The sequence below is a fragment of the Nipponia nippon genome, unplaced genomic scaffold (genome assembly GCF_047370975.1).
Source record: "Nipponia nippon isolate SJK-2023a ecotype South Korea unplaced genomic scaffold, ASM4737097v1 scaffold_2, whole genome shotgun sequence".
Classification (NCBI taxonomy): Eukaryota; Metazoa; Chordata; class Aves; order Pelecaniformes; family Threskiornithidae; genus Nipponia; species Nipponia nippon.
The window spans coordinates 90,585,490-90,606,916 of NW_028262336.1; the positions used below are offsets into that span (position 1 = coordinate 90,585,490).

The following is a 21,427-nucleotide window of genomic DNA, read 5'->3' on the forward strand; positions in this document are numbered from 1 at the left end:
ATCAGACAGGCGAAGAGTCCGTGCTGGTATTCGGCAGGACCCACGAGAGTGGTGTGCCCATAGGATAAGTGCTGCATGTTTGCAGTGAGCACCCAGCTGGACCAGTCAGGGACCCCTGGGGCAGGTAAGGGGGGCTGGGATCCAGGCAGGAGTGCCGGGCAGTCAGAGGGGCCACACCAGTGCTCGGGAGATCTGTGAATGTGCGTGTGCTTGTGAACCTGGAGGGCGTGGAGTGTGTGCTGCATCAGTGACCTTCTGCCCCTGCCAGCCCAAGAGGAGGAGGGGACATGGCTGGCTGTGCCTGTGTCTGGTGTGAGTACTGAATGTGGGTGCTGCTGGGGGCAGCACTTTGTCTGTGGCAGTCTGCATAACCACAGCCACGGTCCCGGCAGTGTCCGCTGTGTGTGTGTGTGTGTCCGGGATACATGCTCAGTCTTGGTACTGCAGCAGCTTTGCTAGTGCACAGGAGAAAGTGGCAGACGCTTCCCTCAGACTGGGCAGAGAGCCCGGGTCCCCAAGCACTGGGCTGGACTCCAGCGGCTGGGCAGGAGGGTCCTGGACCAGGGCAGCTGGAGGAGGCGGCCATATATATCACATCACTTAACATCCTCATAAGCGCCTAGTAGGCTGAGTGACGGTCTTTCCTTGCAATTAATATGATATGCCTAATCTTAAGGGTTTACTTTGAGTCTCTCTTTGTAGAAGGCATTTTCCCCTCATTGTTTGGATGGCACAGCTTAGTCTAAAGTTTCTTGACAGACTGCATGCTGTCCATCATCTCTGGAACCGGATCATTGTTTACGTGACCTTTAGATTTTTTTTATAATCCTTTATGATTTGTAGGGTCCTCAGTGAGAGGCTCAGAAAGCCAAGCCAATATATTTTTTTCTTATCATTTAAAGTATGGATTTAAAAATTTATAGCACTATCAGCTAAGAAGTTACCAGTATTAGTGGTAGGCCTGTGCCATTTTACTGGCTGACTGGTTGCCTGTCAGTATAGAGTTAGAGCAGATTTTGGCTAGTATGAGGAGCTTTTGTTACCCAAGATCAGTATTTTTACTACATAACTCATGAAACTGGACATTTTTGTAATTACGTATTTTTATGTTTATTTGGGTGGTTAATTACAGGGGTTTAAATATTTTTGAGAATTTTAAATTGAAATTTTCATCTCCTCCCTTACTTTAAGGATTTATTTTCTCAGTCATTCATCTTTTCTCATAGAGTCTTTTAGTTTAAAAAAAATGAAATTAATCTCTTTTTCCTGTGCCTCTTACTGATTTTACTAGTGGCATAAATTCTTACTTTGGAAAAACAGATTTCTAAATTTGGGTTACTGAAAATAAATGTAGGAAGAGAAGATTTTAAGCTGTGTAGTTAGCTATATTCCTATTTTGTTCAGATTGAAGGGAAAGAGCCTGCTAGCAATTTCAAATATGTTGTTCAGGGTGGCAATTCCAGAATGAAAGCATTGTAAGAAAAAGTAACAAAGTGTGAGGTAAAAGTTTGCTTAGTGATAATATATGGAGTTAGGTCGTCTGTTGATGTAAACGAATACAGCCCAATGATGACTCAGAGGATCTATTTGGTTTTGCTACAGCTGGATTCTAATCCTAAAGCTAGAAAAGGAACTTAAAAGCAAAATGCTAATTAAAAAATCACAGCCAAGAGCAAATAGTAATACATTTATTTCTATACTGAATTACACAGTAATCCAAAATTGGCTTAATCAACTATCTATGTCCGCCCAAGGGAGATGAATAAAAAGAAACCTGGTAGAGGATATTGATCATCATGTAAAATGGTAGCAATTACCATTAACAAATAGTTTTTAATAAGCAAACATACAGTTAGTACTATTAACTTGAGGTTTTCCTCATTAAAAAAAAAAAAAAAAAGTGTGAAAAAGAGAGAGTCAGAGCAAAAAAAGGAGAGTCAGGGCCTGATGCTTTTTCCATTAACTTCCAGAAAACTTACTTGGATTTGGGATGGATACAGGACACCTGATTTTAACTACTTAAAAATTGGTAACTAGTGGAAGATACCTGTTGTTGTATCTTCCTGATGTTCCTTTCTCTACTGACTTTGTAGAAATCTTGAATGATTAGCTTAGATATAACCCATAACTTTCAGATGGCTAATATTAATAAGAAAGAAACCACTAAACTAAACAGTTATTAAGCTTAAGGCAAACTTTGTGAATCTCTTCTTTAATCTAAACCAGTCTAGCTAACCAGATCACTCAGGCTCCCAGCTGCTGAAAGTCATTTTTGGGGGAAGATGTGCTTAACTTAATTTAACCACTCTCTTGAGATGCTCTTGAACTAGTTGTTTCTGATGCTTCAAAGATGCAGTATTTTGATCCATGAAGACCTGTAATATTCCTTTCATGAATCCCACAGTCGCGGTTGCTAAACAATTCACAGCAGTGCTATCGGCTCTGGAGCTCATGGGGAATCACTGTATCATTCGGTGGACACAATTCACAAAGTTGGGTTATTTCTCCAGATGAGATAGGCTCAAAATCAATAATGGTTAACTAAACCAAGAGTACACTGCAGATTTTTTTCTTTTCTTTTGAGAGGACTGTGGGGTTTTTTTTTAAGAAGTTCAAGAAAATTTGTAATTCTGTCTCTCATTCACTGTGTTGTTTCAAACAAAAGATATGCTGTTTATTTTTATTTCTCTTACCAGAGTGATAATTGCTTATTCCATCATTGCATTCTGTGATTCTTTGCTGACCACTGTGATTTCACAGATATATTATCAATCCTAAATATCCATATTAGTTAGATAATTGATATCGTTTAAATATCCTTATAGTTATGTATTTATATATCCTTCTATTCCTCAAAGATGACAACCATTTTTACTGGTTTGTTTAACTTGATGGACTTTTTTTTCCAGTATGAACATTGATAATACAGGTTTTAACCACAGAAATATATACTTATGTCATTTGCTTTTCATAACATAGTTTGCAATGGTTTCTACTTCTCAGAGAAAGTTTTCATAGATCATGCTTTTAAAATTATGAGAAATATACGTAACTGTCTACTGATCACTTTCGTATGAGAAGCTTACTTCACAGATGAGCATGTGCAGACCTTTGAAATTTGGCTCTCCTGCCTGCCATCTTCCCTGGGTTGCTCTAAAAGCAAGCAAAAACAAAAAAAAAAAACCAACAAACAAACATGATAATAACAATTGCCTCATAAGCATTGCCAGGAATCTATTTGTATGTCAAAAGTTTTTAAAAAAAAAAGAGTCAGGAGAACAGAAAAGAAGAGCACTAATCAGCATGTCCTGTGCTCTTCTTTGTAGTCCCAACGCCGTGTTACATTTCACCTCCCCGATGGCTCCCAGGAAAGCTGCAGTGACAGTGGTCTGGGAGACCACGAGCCGGTGGGTGGTGGAACCCTGATCTCACACCCTCTCCCTCTGGTTCAGCCGCAGGACGAATTCTATGACCAGGCTTCACCGGACAAGAGGACTGAAGCTGATGGCAATTCCGACCCCAACTCGGGTGAGTCACTGTCAGTGCTCTGCTGATCTGAATTGCTTTTGTAACTCAGTTACTTTCTTTTTCATCCCTTTGAGCTCTGCAATGGTAGAGACATTTTTAAGCACATGCATGAATATTCAGTCATGATAGCTCATAACGTTTGGTAGGAAATCATGTAGTTTGCCTGAAGTGCCCCATGCAATTTGACTGTAGAAACAAAAATATATCCAGTGAGAAAAAACAGGTCCAGACAAATTGCACAGTAAGTGAGAACAGCTGGGAAGAAGGAAGTCCTGCAAGGTAGCAAGCTTTTCTTGATGTTTGCAGTGCTGTTGCTATTTAGCATTGGACTTTGTTTTAGGAAAGTCATTCTAAAAACACATTTAAAGAGCAAGGACATGGAGGTTGCACTATCTATTAGACTAACCTAGAAAACAGTAAATCAGTGAAGCACTGAAAAATTTAAAGAATCTGAATTTCTATAACAAACACACCTACAACTCCCCCTTCTAACAGCAAGAACCACAGGGTTTCTTTGTTAGGCTGGAAGTTCTGCTTTTTGGAACCATCAGATATGCATTTTTATACAAATATTAAGTATGTGCAGTTTGTCTGGTTTGGGAATTTCTTCCTTTCTTCTTCTTTCCTTCTTTATAATAGATTCACATTATTGCAGTGTTTGTGGCAGTCAGTACTAAAAAATGAAGCAAGGTCTTAACAAATACTGTGCCTAGTATTTTGGCATTGGAATGTGGAGACTTGGACATATTGAAAACTGGAAGGGAGCAGTAACAATGTCCTTAAGCCTCTTGTTTTCTGTCTAGAATGTGGAGACAAAGGTTAAAAGTCTTATCTGTGCTCTTGGAAGGTAATTGAACTTGAGTTCTCTTGCATTCCAGGAGTACAGAAATAAGAATTAGTTTCTCCCTCTGGCATTCCTCCCTTTTGTATAGATGAATAATTGTCACTAGGCCCATACAAACCAGGAGAGAAGGTGGTCCTGGGATCTGATGCACCATGTTCTCATTTGGGCAGAGCTGGATCTGAATTATGACATTTAAATCATGGTAGATGAGAACTGTGGAATATTGACCTTCAAAACATTTTTCTCATACTTTTTTTGGGAGGACAGAGAGCGTGTGTTGGGTGATACTCTATGAAGAAACCATTTGAAATGCTTTACTGACTCAGAGTTGTATTCTGGTTTCCTTTTTCCCTTTTTCCTTTCCTTTTTTTTTCCTGGATATGACACCTGCATTTTATTTTCTCTACCAAAACAGAAATGTTGTTGGAACTATGATCTTAAACCCTAAATCTGTTGAAATACAAAGAACCATAAAAGAATAGCAACTATGAATGGATTGACTCTGGAGCAAGAATGTATGTCTGCTTAAGCAAGCAAGGAGCTTAGGTGGAATTATCCTGTTAATTCTCTGACCACGTATGAGACGTGTGAAACATTTAACGAGATCAGAGAGGAGTTTTAAGGCAGCATTGCGTGTTGGCACTGTCACATTGGCTTCACTGACTCTGAATTGCACACCTCTTCAAAATGTGACATAAAAATCCTCCAGGAGAGTTTGGGAAAATGTGCTTAGTAAACTTCATACCAAGTTATTAAAAATATGGGTTTAGAAATCTTGTGTCAAGCACATTGTGCAAACCTAGTGTATTAATCATGATGATCTATTTATCCCTAATGCAGAGACTAATAGAAGATTAGTCAGAGTGAATAAGTGTTCTTAAAAGCTATGTGAAAAGTTTTAATATGTCTGTGGTTACACCCGTTTAGCCTTGGGGATGCTAAATTCATGGCAAATTTATGAAAATGTAACTATCAAGCTGTACTGATGATTAGTGAAGTGTTGAAGTATAGGTTTTTCACCTTTTATCAGACTGAATTAGGACAGACATTGAAGTAGTGCATTCCATATCTCATCAAATCTCAAAAACTAAGAAAGGAATGATATGGTCATTACTGTGACAGAAATCATCCTAGGAAAACCCGATGTAGGAAGGGAGTGCCCATTAAATGGATTTGACTTTTATATCTTATTCAGTATCAGGTTATTGCCTAGGCATTGTGTCAAAAGTTATTTTGCTACTGGAGGCACAAGTTTTTGGATGAGATGTGAAATGGAGTTTAAAGCACTTTATGGTTATTGAAGATCCTGTGGCAATTTTCAGAAGAGAAAAATGCTATCTGGTGATTGGGCAAAATTACTTCGTGGGTATTTACATATGTTCATGGTTAAAATAACTGATGTATTATCATTTCAACATTGTATTCTTTGACATTTCTAAACTCAATTTCTTGTTCTATTGCAGTGAAATGTTAAATAGTTGATGTATTTAACAGTAGAGGTAGTTTCATTTCAGTGCCTGTTTAAGGGATTGCTGTTTATGAAAATACTTGGGGCATGCTGAGGTAAAAGATACAGCTATAAAGTACAGAAAAAGTCTTAGTGGAGAGTAGCAATATTACCATGTACATGTACTGCTGCCAGTTTTGGATGATAGATGTTGCAGAACAATATTTTATTTTCATTTTAAATATTTCAACTGAAGAGAAAGATAAGTGCTTATGGGAATATTTTCTAATGATCTCCAAGAATAAAATCCTCACAAAAAAATACAGATTTTTCCCACTGCATTTTTATGAAAGTTCATTCTAAGTAAAGGTTTGCTTCAGCTCATGGGAATATGATGTTAATCTTGATAGTAAAGTCCTTGCCTCATGGTGAGAGCAATTTGGTTAATGGCTTTAATGCTCAGTGAATTGTGTGGTTTGTTATTGTACATTGTGAAGTTGTGTGAATAAAAATGCAGTCATTGTTTCTCGATATAAATGTGTTGCTCTTTTAATTATGTTTGAACAGTGACCCAGGCCCTGGTCTTCAAAACCTGAAATAGGAAAAATAAAAAGAGCTAAAAGTCTTGATAATTTATTACACAAAGGTATGAGAAACCTTATTGTCGTATTTTCTTGCAATCATTAGCTTCTATAGAGACACAAGAGCTACAATTACATGATTTAATGAAAGAAACATACACAGTGAGAGTACATTCATCTAGTTAATCTTAAAACAGCAATCTCTCTCACTGGGGGAAACTGAAATGAAGAGAGACACCAAACACTAGCATTGCCAGCCACACACTGTCACTGTGGTTATGAGGGAAAGGCAACAAGACAGAAATATGAAGTAAAAAATAAAATTGATAAGAACTATAATAGTGATGCATATAGTTCAAGTTTGGTTTGTATCACTCAAACCTGTCTTCTTTGTACAGAGTTTTTTTATTTTAACTTGAGGGTTTCATTCAGTTTGCTAAGATATATTTTCCATTTCACTGTTTGTTGTTAATAGATCAGTATTGTTGATTGTCAGAGGGTTATGATGTTAACCTGACAGTTGGAACTTCCTTATATTTCACCTTTGTCTCATTTGCACCCTGATACGCTTTATAAGAATTCTTCCATCAGAGAGCAACAATTCACCGTGTTTAAAAACAACATAATGCTACAGAGTGACACGAGCACTGTGGTTTTGTTATGCATTATTAAATGATAATAACAACAAGTAATTCAAATTTGCTACAGGAAGTCTCATTATTCAAGAATCACGGTTATGATGATTTAATTTTGCATACAATATTGATTTGTAAGGCAAGCCTTGTGTATGTTATGACATTTTATTGCATTTAAATGCAGTAATTAACAACCTTAGCGTTTCCTTGCTGACCATAACTTTGCCAGAAGAATGGGCCAAGAGGAAGGGAAAGCAGCATGACGTTACCTGGCTACACTGTTTGTCACCATGATGACAAACAAAAGAGGAAGACTGTAAATATTATAGTGTTGAGAGTCTGTGAAAAAAAAAACAACAAAGCAAAGCAAGGCACATGCCAAAAAGGTGATTCTATAATTTTTTTGAAACTAATGGTTTTGAATAGTCTCAACTGTGCTTTGGTGTGTGGAATGCTGACTTCACATGTTCTCCAAATGAACTCTTTTGAACATCTTTTGCATTTGGAGGGTGTATATATTATACTTCCTATAAAAACTAAAGAAAGAAATTCCAAATATCCATCAGCTGATTAAAGTTCTTTACCTTTTAGTGTATAAGATAAGAATTTAGAAAACATAAAGTTTCTTTAGGACCTAAAAAAAAAAAGGTCACTGTAAAACTGTATTTACTGGTATGACTTTGTAGCCTCTCTTATTACCAAAAATCCTGCTTTTTAATGGTTTTGAATGTGCATATCAGGAAGTGCACTTTTAACACAAATATATTCTTTATCATCAGTTGCATTAAAAGTGTACAGCTGTCTGATATATTTTAATGTGAATTATTTCTTCAGTAATCACTCAAAAGAAAACTGCTTTTGTTTGCCAGCAGTCAGGTGCAGAATGTTATTTTTCATTACTATAAATATGGTTTTCATTGGCATAAAAAAAAATCCCCTGCCTTATTAGTAAAGAATTCTTTTTTCACTGTGGTTTAGTAAAGGTTGTCGGGGACTTAAATTTAGATTGGAATTGTTAACGTATCTAAGGGTTTCATGCGGCAGAGCTGTGCGATAGAACTGTATGAAGGAAAAATGTGCCTCCTAGTGTAAAGAAGGGGAAAAATGCACTTTCATGAAAATGCTTGATAAATCACATTTTGATAGCTGCAAGCTGTGGATGTGATTCATTTTTCTTCAAAGAGATAAAGAGGAATAGCATATATTTAGTGTAGTGTTAGAACTGCTTTGGGGAGAAAGCCTGCTATACACTGTGGACGAGTCTATGCAATAATTCCAATGGTTTAAAACTAGACAGAAATATAATATTTATGTCTTCTGATATATGTTTATGAAGCTAAGTAAATGTTTGTCTAATTTCTACACCTCATTAATAAGTAGTATCAATATATGTTACGTAACACAAAGTAATAGCTTTATAAAAACAGGGAGCAGTAGAAAAAATTGCAACAAAAAACAGTTTTGAAGGTATTCAAATTAAGTAGAATTTTCTATTATGTCCTAAGTTATTAATTACAAATTCCAAAGCAATTCCATGTTCTTGGAAGTAATGTTATAATGCTGTTTACCAACAATACTATTTGTGGGTAGCTTTTTTATTTCCATTACATTAAAAATTGTGTGGATAAATGTGGCTGATCAATACCTGAGTTCCCACATTTTGATAAACCTAATACTATGGTGGTTTAGTCAAGTGATGTCAGGGGTATTAAATCATACTATAATTCCAGTAATAAGTAGGAATATCTCTGTGGCAGTGGTTTAATTATGATTAAAGTTCAGAGTAATGGCAAGACTGTCTTGTATTACACTTGGTCATATTATAGGGTCCCATGTGGAGAAGCTAAGCCTTTCATGCAAAGAGCTTTGGTTTTACAGTGTCACTATTATTACACCCAGTAGGTGATGATGGTTTAACCTTGCGGGCATACCCTCTGCTTAATCCTGCCTTTCATTTTGCTGCCGCAAAAGTTTTTTGTCATATTTGGCAATATTGGAGTCCATAGCTGAACATCCTGAGGTATAGGAAGAAATGTTACTCTGTTAATGCTTAGCTCTAGATAAATCACTGTCCATAGTTATTCTTGTGTTTTCATAATATGACACTCTATGTGAACTAAAATAGGAATATTTGCCTTTGAGTCATTTCCTCCATTTCATTAAACACAAGTTCATACCTCACAAAAAATCTAACACTGTCACATTTTGCTACAGGCAAGTAGGAGTAAGAAAAACTGGAGTCAAGTTGGTGAATTAGCCTACTGAAGAGCTATAAAATGGTCTGAAGTCTGAATTCAATCTTAGCCCGTGCACTTATTTCTTTAAAAAGATAAATAAAATCTGAGAGGCATAAGAGGTATTGCTATCTCTTTACATTTCTTTGCTGCCTCATTACAGTGAAGATTTTAAAATAGTCTTGGTTTAGAAAAGCCACTGCACTACATATGTTCTACTCTCTTTTCCCCCATACACCAAATCTAATTGGAGTGTAAATCAGGATGATATAGCCATTGGATGGGCAGCAAGAGGGGAACTTGTCTCATCGCTTCTGTAACATGAACACCTAATGTGTCTGAACTTTCTAACTGCTGCTGCCATCCAAGACGAGAAATTGCAGACCCTCAGCAGTGAGCAGAAAAGGCTAGATGGGGGAAGGGGACTATTCGGACTTGTAAGAAAAATTTAGAAGGGTTAGAGGAGTAAAGGAAGGGGAAGGTTGCATATTAGGTGAAAGCTAGTGCCTGTGACTGCCATTGCTGCTGATATCTAGGACAGTTTAGAACCACAGATGCTTTTGCCAGTGGTGCAAGCTAAAACAAAAGACTGATTTAAGGAATGGCTAAGAGTTATTTTCTCCTATCAGTAAGAGTTATCTTCTCACAAGGCTTTTCTTCTCATCACAGTAACCCCAAACCTACTGCAGAGATTCATAGATTTTTTAAGTTTTAAAGCATTAGCATTATCTAGTCAAACCTCTGTCACAGCACAGTGTATAGAATTTCACACAAGATTTCTTAAATCAAGCCTGTATTTCAAAATAGTCCAGTGATTTATTTCCCTTGGTGTTTGTATTAGATTTACAAGGGCAAGGGCGGGGGGGGGGGGGGGGAGGCAGAGCTACAGGGGGAGCTTCTATGAGAAGAGACCAGCAGCTGCCCCCATGTTAGACAAACCCAGTTCCCACCCGCTCCAAAACAGACCCACTGCTGCCCAAAGCTGCACAGCAGCTGCGAGAGAGGAGTAAGAAAAATGTGAGAGAAACAACCCTGCAGACACCAAGATTAGTGAAGAAGGAGGGGGAAAGAGTGCTCTAAGTGCCAGAGAAGAGACTCCCCTGCAGCCTGTGGAGAAGACCATGGTGTCCCCTGCAGCCCATGGAGGACCCCACACCAGAGCAGGTAGATATGCCCTGAAGGAAGCTGCAACCTGTGAAGAGCCCACACAGGAGCAGGCTCCTGGCAGGAGCTGCAGCCCGTGGTGGACCCACGCTGGAGCACTCTGTTCCTGAAGGTCTGCACTCCATGCAAAAGACCCATGCTGGAGCAGTTAGTGAAGGACTGTATCCCTTGGAAGGGACCCCATGTTGGAGCAGGGGAACAGTATGATGAGGAAGAAATGGCAGAGACAAAGTCTTACCAACTGACTGCAACTCCCATTCCCTGTCCCTCTGCACCACTTGGCAGGGAGCAGGGGGGAGGAGGAGTCAGAAGAATAGGGAATGAAGGAGTGAAGTTAAGCCTGGGAAGAAGGAAGGGGTGGGGGGAAGGTGGTTTTAGTTTGGGGGTTTTTGTTTCTCAACATTTTTAATTTGTGTTACTCAATTTTTAATTGGCAATAAATTAAATTAGTGTTCCCCAAGTTGAGTCAGTTCTGCCAGTGACAGTAACTGGTGAGTGATCTCCCTTGTCCTTATCTCAACCCATGAGCTTTTTCATCTTATTTTCTTCCCCTGTCTTACTGAGGAGCGGGAGAGAGAGAGCAGCTTGGTTGGCATCTGGCAGCCAGCCAAGGTTAACCCACCAGTGTTAAAGCAGATAGTGTATTCCCAGTCTGAAAGCATTTATCTTCAGTGTCTAGCTCTTGTCTTATGAGACGGTACTGGCCTTTGTCAACAGGAAGTCTTTGACTTCCAGAAGTGTATAGATATTTGAGGCTCAAGGGACTATTTTGACTAGTACAACCTCCTGCATAATACAGGTCAGAAATCTTAGCCAATAACTTATACAAAAGTGTGTATCTTCTGCTTGTATCTACAGCATATGTTTCAGAATGATTCCTTAATCTAATGATCTTCAGTGAAAGAGGAAACAGTATTCCGATGCTTGCTTACTTACTTTGACTGAATCAAGTTTTCAACTTTTATTTGATAAACTGGTTGTTCAATGTCCAAAGTTTAGACATAGTGCTCAAGTCATCTTGGATCTGTAATAAATTGGTTATTTCTTTGTAATACTTTGAATGTTGCAATATTTTGTTCTTGAGCACTTTTCTTTGTTCTTTCTTTTTTGCATATTGGTCCCATATCTGGCCGGAAGACAAAAGAACAGTGAATCATTCAGTCCTTTCTAACACTTTTACAGATAAATGACATAGTCAACAGTTTCAAGTTAAATATTCACAATAAGAAAAATAAAACATAACTCTTCTAAAACATAGACTTTTTAAGAATCAGTTTGTCTCTTTATTATTCATTGTTTTGACCTGAGTGGGTACTTTTCCATGCCTCATGAGGATGCTATGTAACAGTACCTTTTAGCAGTGGAACAGCAGCAGATTTTTCTATTCTTTAGAGACTTTCCATGGAAAGTAAAAGTAAAAAGCACAACTGAATACATATATCTTTAATCATGGTTAAATACATTAGAAGGGCTCTATTAGCATTCTGGGTGCTCTATTAGATAACTACATTTGAGACAATGCACCTTTCAAAAGTGTGATAGTGTGATTATGGCATCAATATTTGTTTGAGATTTTTGAGGATGCTTTTTCTGAAATTCGATTAAAGTTATTATTGCCAGCTATGACTCTTTGTTACATTGATACTAAGATTCATTTTCTGATGTTTCACATTCTGTTTCTAACAGAGTCTTAGCAGTGCAGCTCCTATTCACAATGGCAAATGCTTACTTATTTAAAAGAAAGATTATATTTGTGAGAATAAAGGTGTCGAGTTTAGCATGGAATTGTTAATTTCAGCATTCAAGTGGCTGCAAATTGTAAGTAAGTGGAATTAGAATGGCCGATGGCTCCAATGAGAGGAATAACTCCATGCAGGAGGAATAACCCCATTGTACCAGAACAGACTTGGGCCTGACTGACTAGAAAGCAATTCTGCAGTAATAGAACTGAGGGTCCTGGTGAACAATACACTGACCACAAGCCAGAAATGCACCCTTGAAGAAAAGAAAACAACCTCCTTGACCGCGTTAGGAAGAGTGTTGCCAGCAGGTTGATGGATATGATCCTTCCCTTCTGCTCAACATTTGTGAGACACATTTGAAGTGCTGAGTCCACTGCTGGGGTCCCCAGTACAGAAGGGAAATGGAAATATGGAGCGAGTCCAGCAAAGCATGGGGTCATGAAGGGAAGATCCTGCTTGACCAACCTGATCTCCTTCTATGACAAGGTGACCCACTTAGTGGATGAGGGGAAGGCTGTGGATGTTGTCTACCTGGACTTTAGTAAGGCCTTTGGCACTGTCTCCCACAACATTCTCCTGGAGAAACGGACTGTTCACGGCTTGGATAAGTGCACTCTCCACTGGGTAAAAAACTGGCTAAATGACTGAGACCAGGGAGTGGTGGTGAATGGAGTCAAATCCAGTTGGTGACCGGTCACAAGTGGTGTTCCCCACGGCTCAGTATTGGGGCCGGTCCTGTTTAATATCTTTATCGATGATCTGGATGAGGGGATTGAGTGCACCCTCAGTGAGTTTGCAGACAACACCAAGTTGGGTGGAGGTGTTGATCTGCTGGGAGGTGTCAGTCTCTTCTCCCAAGTAACAAGTGATAGGACAAGAGGAAATGGGCTCAAGTTGTGCCAGGGGAGATTTAGATTAGATATTAGGAAAAAATTCTTTATGGAGAGAGTGGTTGGGCATTGGAACAGACTGCCCAGGGAAGTGGTGCAATCACAGTCCCTGGCAGTATTCAAAAAACGTGTGGATGTGGTGCTTAGGGACATGGTTTAGAGGTAGACCAGGCAGTTAGGTTAATGGTCAGACTCGATGATCACAGAGGTCCTTTCCAACCTTAACAATTCTATGGTTCTATGATTCTATGATCTTATTAATGTGTGCAAATTCCTGATGGGGTAGGGGGAAGGGGAACAGAGATACTCTTCTCAGTGGTATACCAGATGAAAGAAGAAGGGGCAATGGGCATAAACTGAAATACAAAGAAATTCTGTTTAGACATAAGGAAAAAAAACACCCACACTTTCTTACTGTCAGGGTGATAGAACTCTGTACCAGGTTTCCCAGAGGGATTTTGGAGTGTCCATGCTTGGACATTTTGAAAATCAAACTGGACATGGCTCTAGTTGACCCTGATTTGAGCAGGGAGGTTGAACTAAACAATCTCCAGAGGTTCCTTCCAGCCTCAACCGTTCTGTGAATCTGCAATCCTATGAATTAACTGAATTTATCTTGTATAGACTGTGCAATACATAGGTGAAGAAAGAAGGAAAGAAAAATCTGTATTCTCTAAGGTAAATGAATTATAAACTTGTAAATTTATGGTAGGATATCTTGTGTATTATTATACACAGTATGTAAACCAAAATAAACATAAATATGTACAATCCAAGCTACTGGTTTCTAATCCAGTTGCCTAAACATAACAATGTAGTGCCATTTATGATGCCATAGGGTATGCAACACATCCACATCCAGCATATATGCCACAGGATCTATTTTCTGTGGGAAACCAGGTAGGGTAATGAAAAGGTATCTCAAATTACAACAAAAGCAACTATAAGGCATCTATATTGACACTCAAAATCTACACTAGTTTGCCTAAACACTCTTTACATAGAAAGATATAGACCATGGTAGGCTTCATGAGAACATAATAAAGGAATAAGACCAATGGTCTGCCTAGCCCTGTACTTTGTGTGTGCAGTGGAAGAAGCTATATATGGAAAGCACTTTAGCTCCTAAGATAGATATCTGAAATCAGTCAAATGAATTTCTCAGAGAAGTGCTTATATCCCACCACAGGTTATGAATGAAGGCTGTAGTAAGTAGACAAGAGGTACGTCTGTTAGTTCTGGACATTAATGATGGAACTCAGCTCCATGTTATAGGCTCCTGAATTTGGATGCTAACACGTAGAGATCTAAAACTTTATGATGTTAAGTGTCTAAGATCCCTTTTTAATTTGTTGAGCACTAGAGCTTTCATTTCATCTTAAAGCAGGTACCTAAAACAGGTTGGCTAAATTTCATTCTAGAGTCCATTTACCATATTTCTATTTAGTGTAATAGGAGCTCAAACACCAAACTCATGTATAGATATTTGGGATGGGATTTAGCTCCAGAATGTAGATGTATAGGACTCAAACCATTTGTTATACATAGGCATCTGGTGCTACTTGAAATACCCTGAGGTTACCTACCTCTTGTTAACTGCACTCCCTTCTTTCATGTTTGACATGCTCATGCAAATATCTTAGGTACCCCAGGATATTTCTGAACTGGCATTGCATGCTAATGGTTAGGCAGGAGAAGTGAAGTTTAGGTTGAGATTCATTCAAAAAGAAGTTAGCAGATTTAGATGACTACTGGTATGAGTGCAGGTTTTATATACGTAACCTCTATGGATCTATAACTCATTCAGATGTGAGTTGGATAGGCTGAGTTCCCACTGTAGTCAGCAGAGACATAGCCAATATCATAATTGAGTCTAGATACCCACTCAGTTACCAAACACGTGTGTCTAATATGAGAGGCATAGTTTTCCAGACTGTGTTGACTAGTTTGCCATTGTGTATAGGGGAAGCTTAGACACCTGAATTTAGTAGATTCCAACAAATCCAACCTTTTGTGTGAGATGAATCCCAGCTGTTCTTGTTGCTAAGGGAATACTCTTATCTTTTGGGAAATTTAACAGTCTTTCTTACCTACCTGCACACAACATTTTTCAAAGGAAAAAGGCATTTTTTAATTTTCTGCCTCATTTTTACAGTACTAATTGATTACAATTATGAATTTGCATACCTTCCTCTTCCTCTTCCTCTTTTTTGGTATAACTGAAGCTAAAACATCCTGTCTTTTAAGGCACTGTTCTAAAGAAAGATTTCTAATAATGTTTTTGTTCTCTAATCAGTTTTCCTTCCTCTAAACAACCACCAAATATTGTCTGTTGAGTAGTATGTCTCATGGCATTTTTAAAAATAGTATGTCTTGAAGAGGAGATTTTGCATTTTGACTGTCTCTTTAAGAATGTCCATATAGGACATTCATGGAATCCAGTCACAGAATATTGAGTTCCTTCCTTAAAGCAAATAGCTGGATAAGCTTTTGCTTCCCAAGAAAGAAATCTCGTCCTTTGGCAGAAAAATTGTGTCATCTTAAGAAATACCCTTATATCTCAGTGTCTTCAAATTTGACCTGGTCTTCTCCAGAGACTAGGTTTTCATTTTGTTTACTGCGCTTATTTTATGGCTTCATCTTTTTGTTTTTCTTAGATTTTATGTTTGCTTCTTTGTTGCAAATCTAAGGAGAAATCCAAGCATATGAAGGGAGGTTCCCTGAACAAGATCTGAAAGTTATCTGTTATATGGGTAATGAATAATCCCCTTACTTTCAAATATTTGCCTTCCCAAGGAGTGCTTTATATTTCTGTGCATAAACTTGATCTGTTTGTCTTAAACAAGAGGAGAAGCAGCAGGAAAGATGAACTAAGTACACTGAAAACAAATAAGGAATTATATTTACAGTCTAAAACATATATAAGTAAACCTTCTAGAAACAGGAATAACAGTTGAATCTTTTCTTAGTCTACTGATCCAGGTAAATACATGTTAAAAGAAGATAAGTAGGGAGAATGAAAATAATAATAGAATGCTCACTTTGTTCACCGTACACAGCATGTTACATTTGTTTATTCTTTGGTGCCAAGGTGAAGGCATGCCTTCCGGAGAGAAGTCATCCAGATGTGGTAACATCATAAGTGACCAAACTTAGGACATATTTACCTTTGGCAAGGAAAGGGAAATATGTACAAAATCTTTACCAAAGCCTGAAACCTTGTTTTTTCTCATCTGCAGTCAATTAAATAGATAAATAAAGACATAAATAATACTTCAACTCTTCAGGAAGGTTAGAAAATGTTGCAGTTTTAGCAAAAAGATTTTCAATATAAAACCCATGCTACATCAACATAAAATTAAAAAAAAAAAAAAGTTATTCTATGTTGAGTAATATCTGGTCATCTTTTGGGGAAAGTAGAAAAAATATTTTCTTGCATATACCTCTGTGTTATTTTTATAACTTAATCAGTGTGGTTATAGCTACATTAGCAAGTAATATACAGCGCAGTAGGAACAGGGCTGAGTGTGAAGCAGCTGGTACTAAGGACACAATGTTTACTGCATACACTTCCGTGGCTTTTACTCTGGACCTGTGTCATCCCGTGGACTGAATGGTCGTTAGTTACTGAAGAATAATTCTAGTTTCACTTCATCCAAAAGGAATCCCATTCTTGTGCTCCAAAAGGGCTTCACAATATCAACCCAAGTGTGTCAAGTAGAGATGACGAGGAGATTCGTGTCAGAAGTACACTCCTGAAAGTTAATGTAGACATACTGTTTGATTACATATATTTCTTTCCATAGGCCTACTCACCGATCATTTTAAAGAAATTTATATTACTGAACTATCATCCAAATACTGCATGCTTAAATATTCCCAGCATATTTATGGCAGTTTTAAAGTTCTTCACCCTGAAAAACTACAAAAAATGTCATTTTTCAAGATAAAACTTCAAATTAAATTCTATGTGGTGCCATTTAGGAGAAGGATTCTTTTTGCTTTCTTGGTGATATGCCCAATTACTCTTTTAGATTAGATCTGTGTTGTCTTCAAGATCTAAAGAAAGTGTTTAAGTTCATTGGGAAAGATTGAATAACTTATTTTTTTTACTTTATCCTTACTGAACAGTACTGAAGTATTTCATTGCATAGCTGAATTTATGGAAAAATGTCATGAAGATAGCTGTTGAAGACATACTTTTATATTAAATAAAAGCATCAATTATAAGTGATTCATCCATCTAAAATAACTGGAAAAAAATGAAAACCTTCTCAACTTTATAATCATTGCATAGTTTTTAATCGAAAAAAACTGCTGGTGTGCATGTTCATCACTTTATATATCCTTAATTTTTTACTTATGTAGAATATATATATCACTGACATTACAGTGTAATGGAATAATTGACCAGTTTTGATGTTTAGATTTTACTGAGTATTAACAAATCTTTTTCTGTTAAAGAGCAGTGGTCAACTACCTAATTTAAGGAAAAGCAATTTATTAGTCAAAACATGTAAGTTGTTGCAATTTAAAATGTACTTAAAATATGCAAGCACATATTTCAATATTGCCAAAGACTTATACTGTAACACAGCAAAGGCATACAAAATAGATTTTATTTTCAGTAGAGATGTCAATACAATTTGGGTGTTTGGGGGTTTTATTTTTTGTTGGTTTTGGTTTGTTTGGTTTTTTTTTTAAAGTATATTGGTTTTGCAAAAATGCAACAAAAGGGGCTGGTTTTAATTGATAGTGTTATTGCAAGGCCCTTGAAACCCAGCCACTTACTAGTTGTTGTGAGTGTGAATGTGATCTGGCAAGCACAGCATAGTCATTAACTAATGGATTGTAACTGCAGTCTTTCAATAAAAATGTGTAGGTGGCTAGTAGCACTGTAATGTTACCAGCAATTTTAAAGTAATTTCTGGGTTAGCTTGTGAAATTAAAAGTATAATCAAAAACTTCCCTGCACTGATGCCTTTTTCAGCTGATTTAACTGCAGATTGCTTGGATCATTCGGAAGAGAATCCAAAGGACTCAAAAATAATCATCCACATCACAGTGGATTAGTTGTTTGGATGATAGTTTCACAGTTAATATATTTCTTTTCATGACAAATCAAAGGAATAGCATGAGGTAATTACTTTGTGCCATTACTTCAGGTCTATTTTTTTTTTAAGACTGTCCATACATGTCCTTTATTATTGCTTCATTATGAATGGAAATCATATACGTCCAGTAGTAAATAGACAGTTAATAATATAAATCTCTATTTGCATGAGCAACTACACTGTTTGAAGACATATATCTAACATAAGTTATGGACAAATATAGGTCACTACTCCAGCTGTAACAGATAAATCTATGCATACTGACATGCATGATATAACATGTTCAGCTAGCGTACAGAGAAGTTCAGATTATCTAGATTTTATTTAATGATACTGACCTTTGGCTACGCAACTTCCCTTCGTCATTTAAAGAGACAGCATCACTGATCTTAAAGATGGACATAGTTAAAAATAACCTGATACATCAGTGATTATGCTCTGTTGATACTGTGTGCAGTCTAATAAGACTCTTAGGGTCACTTTTTCAAGCAATTCTAGCTAGGAGTCTGTACTCACAAGCTCTATTTCTAAATATATGGACTGCTGTGTTAGGCATAGGGTGCCTGTCCAGTTCATCGCTGGGATACCTAACAAAAATAGTCTCTTTAACCCTAATTATGCATTATGCACACTTAAGCCTCCTAGCCTATGATATGAGTCATGCCTCCCAATAGATCAAAATACTTTGGTATTAAAAACATGTGTCAATAGTCACTTTCTATCCGGAAGGTCAGCATTTTTGAGCTACTGTCTGTGTAAATGGCAGAAGAAGAGGTCATGTCAAAAGAGGAGAATAGGATGAAAAAGACAACTTTAGAGTCTCTTGTGAGTTTATCCATGTTATTTTGCAAGCAATAACAACATTATTATGAAAGAGTTATACTTTGAAAGAAGTCTGGTTAAGCAAAAAATAATGAGGAATCCTAGAATGGACAAATAATATGTTGCTTTGCATGCTTTATTAACTTTTGAGCTTAAGGGTGATCAGCTGGTTCCACAAGAACATAAATAAATAAATAAATAAATAAATAACTTTATAAAAGCACAATCAAAGTTAAAGAAACATTTAAGAAGTAACAATTTGATCCTTTGGAAGATATCCTAGTACAAAAGAGGTGGTAAGATAGAGTGCATTTTCCAATGGGGCAGATCCAGACATGACTGTTGATATTGCCTACTCTGTTTCGCTAGTGCAGGGAAAGAAAAGGAGAGAGATTAGACTGGTGTTACTGGAGAGGCAGAGAAAGGAATGGCTTGGAAGGTGTCAGGTAAATTGCCAGCTGGATAGATTATGCACTACAGCATAGCCATAGTATATGAAAAATGGAGTGCCAGGGAACTGACATTGGTCTAGGTAATACTTCCAAGTACATTGAAACATTTTAGAACAGCTCTGTACTGCTCAAAAGTCAGAAAGCTGTTTTATTTATGGCTCAAAAATGTCCATGAATCATTCTGTCAACTGAACAATCTTAAAGAGAAGAATGCTTGTCCTCAGAAGACTGCAAAATTCCAGAGCAAACTGGAAAACAATGCAAAATGAGAAAGAGAGCACTTAGTTGGGGGAAAAGATGAATGTCATATTGCTTAATTCAGCCTCCTTCCGTTTTGGTCTTGTCAAATGTTTGCCTATCACAGGATGCCAGCCTACTCAATGTTGTATTCTGCTACAAGGTATATGGCATCTCATAAATATGGCAGTTCACTGACAGCAGTATTCTACTGTTCTACCCTGGTTGCCCATTAAAATCTGTATAATTAGGTTGAGGCTATGAGATCTGAGGAGCACGTCTAGACTTGCCAATGGTGTTAAACTGTCCTGGTGCCAGACGTAATGCTTAAGAGCAGATAGCGCTGACCTTCGAAATGCATTGAGGAAATATTTGCAAATTGCACACCTCTGCTAACACTGACAGTAGTATAAGAACAGGTGTTTGTTTATTTTTTTTTTCTTTTTTTATATCATATGTGGTATTACTTGCTCAAATATGTATAATTTCTATACATTCTGAAATTAAAGTATAAGTCATATGCATATGAATCTCTATAATGTGGCAGGCATACCATACATGGTATATTCAGTCTTAGGAAAATTACAAAATACTGGATTTTTTTCAAATAACTTTGGCATATATTACTTCTTAGCCCAGGTTAAATAATTGGATCATTTAAATTATTTTACTGGATGAAAAAGTTCAAATCTCTTTTCCTCTGGAACAGACAAATAACTATAAACTTGGGTTTAGTGTTTACCTAAGTCATTAACAGTGTTTTTGTTTTGATAGTTTATTCCACAGCTTAGATCATTTGAATCAGAGTGTCACAATCAAAAAGGGTGAATTGATGTAGCTAATTTTATGTCTCTGAACAATACTTCAGTAAAGTCCCAGTTTAAAATAGCTGAGATATGACCAGTTAAAAAAAAGAAAATGAAAATAAATAATTGAAAACAATCTTGAGCTTCTTTCTGTAGTTGAGGATCAGCTTTGCTGATAATCTGCCTTCTGAAAGGTTTGTCAGACTAGGCCATTCATCTGTGTATTAAAGGGCCAAACTGCAAGCCACTTGAAAATACTGCTTTCTATTGTAGTAATTCGCTGTGCCCCATAACATAAACTGGACAATTTTATAGGAGAGAAAAGCAATGATTTTTCATTGTTGGTGTTTTGGTTGGGTTTTTTGTTTGTTTGTTTGTTTTTTCAAGGTGCTGACTTTTCAGGCAAGACATTTGAGGAAAGTTGTCCTTAGTTATCATTGTAAGCACATTTGTTTGATGATCAGGAATAAAAAGTTAGTTAGCAAAGAGATCTAAACTTCCAGCCACGTGTGTACAGACACACATGGATTTTCCTCCTTATCTAACAAATGTGGTTTTAGAACGCACCAGAATGATCAGCTGATTATGAAGCACTTTGGGTATTTCTAGATCTGTTTTGCATAGTAGGTTCTTTGATACATTGTACTAATCAAATCATTTCTATTCAGCCATACAAAGTGTAATAAAGAATAAGTACCTTATATATTGCCATCTCCTGTTTGCTCAAATCTTTTCATATGTCTCTTACAGACCTTTACCACTTAATGCCATTTCAAATCTTTCCAAATAACACTTTTAATTCTTAAGGGTAAAGAAGACCTACCAGTTTTATCTTCATTAGCATGTCATGTGATAAATTTGGCATACAAGAATTTCTCTGTGTTAAGATTAATTCAATCATTAGACTAACATTTGCTGCACTACAAATACC

General features: G+C 37.1%; 1 protein-coding gene across 5 annotated transcripts in view; it reads left to right on the forward strand.

The window, feature by feature from the left end:
* Positions 1-21,427, forward strand: part of PCDH9 (protocadherin 9) — a 697,627-nt gene that overhangs the window by 440,651 nt on the left and 235,549 nt on the right. For 2 of the 5 annotated variants that reach the window (XM_087757443.1, XM_087757445.1), the window contains exon 3: positions 3,327-3,528. In XM_087757443.1, the coding sequence (XP_087613569.1) occupies positions 3,327-3,528 (202 nt within the window). Of the gene's footprint in view, positions 1-3,326; positions 3,529-4,787; positions 4,882-21,427 lie in introns of those variants that run through there. The other 3 variants (XM_087757444.1, XM_087757447.1, XM_087757446.1) reach the window with 2 other exon arrangements.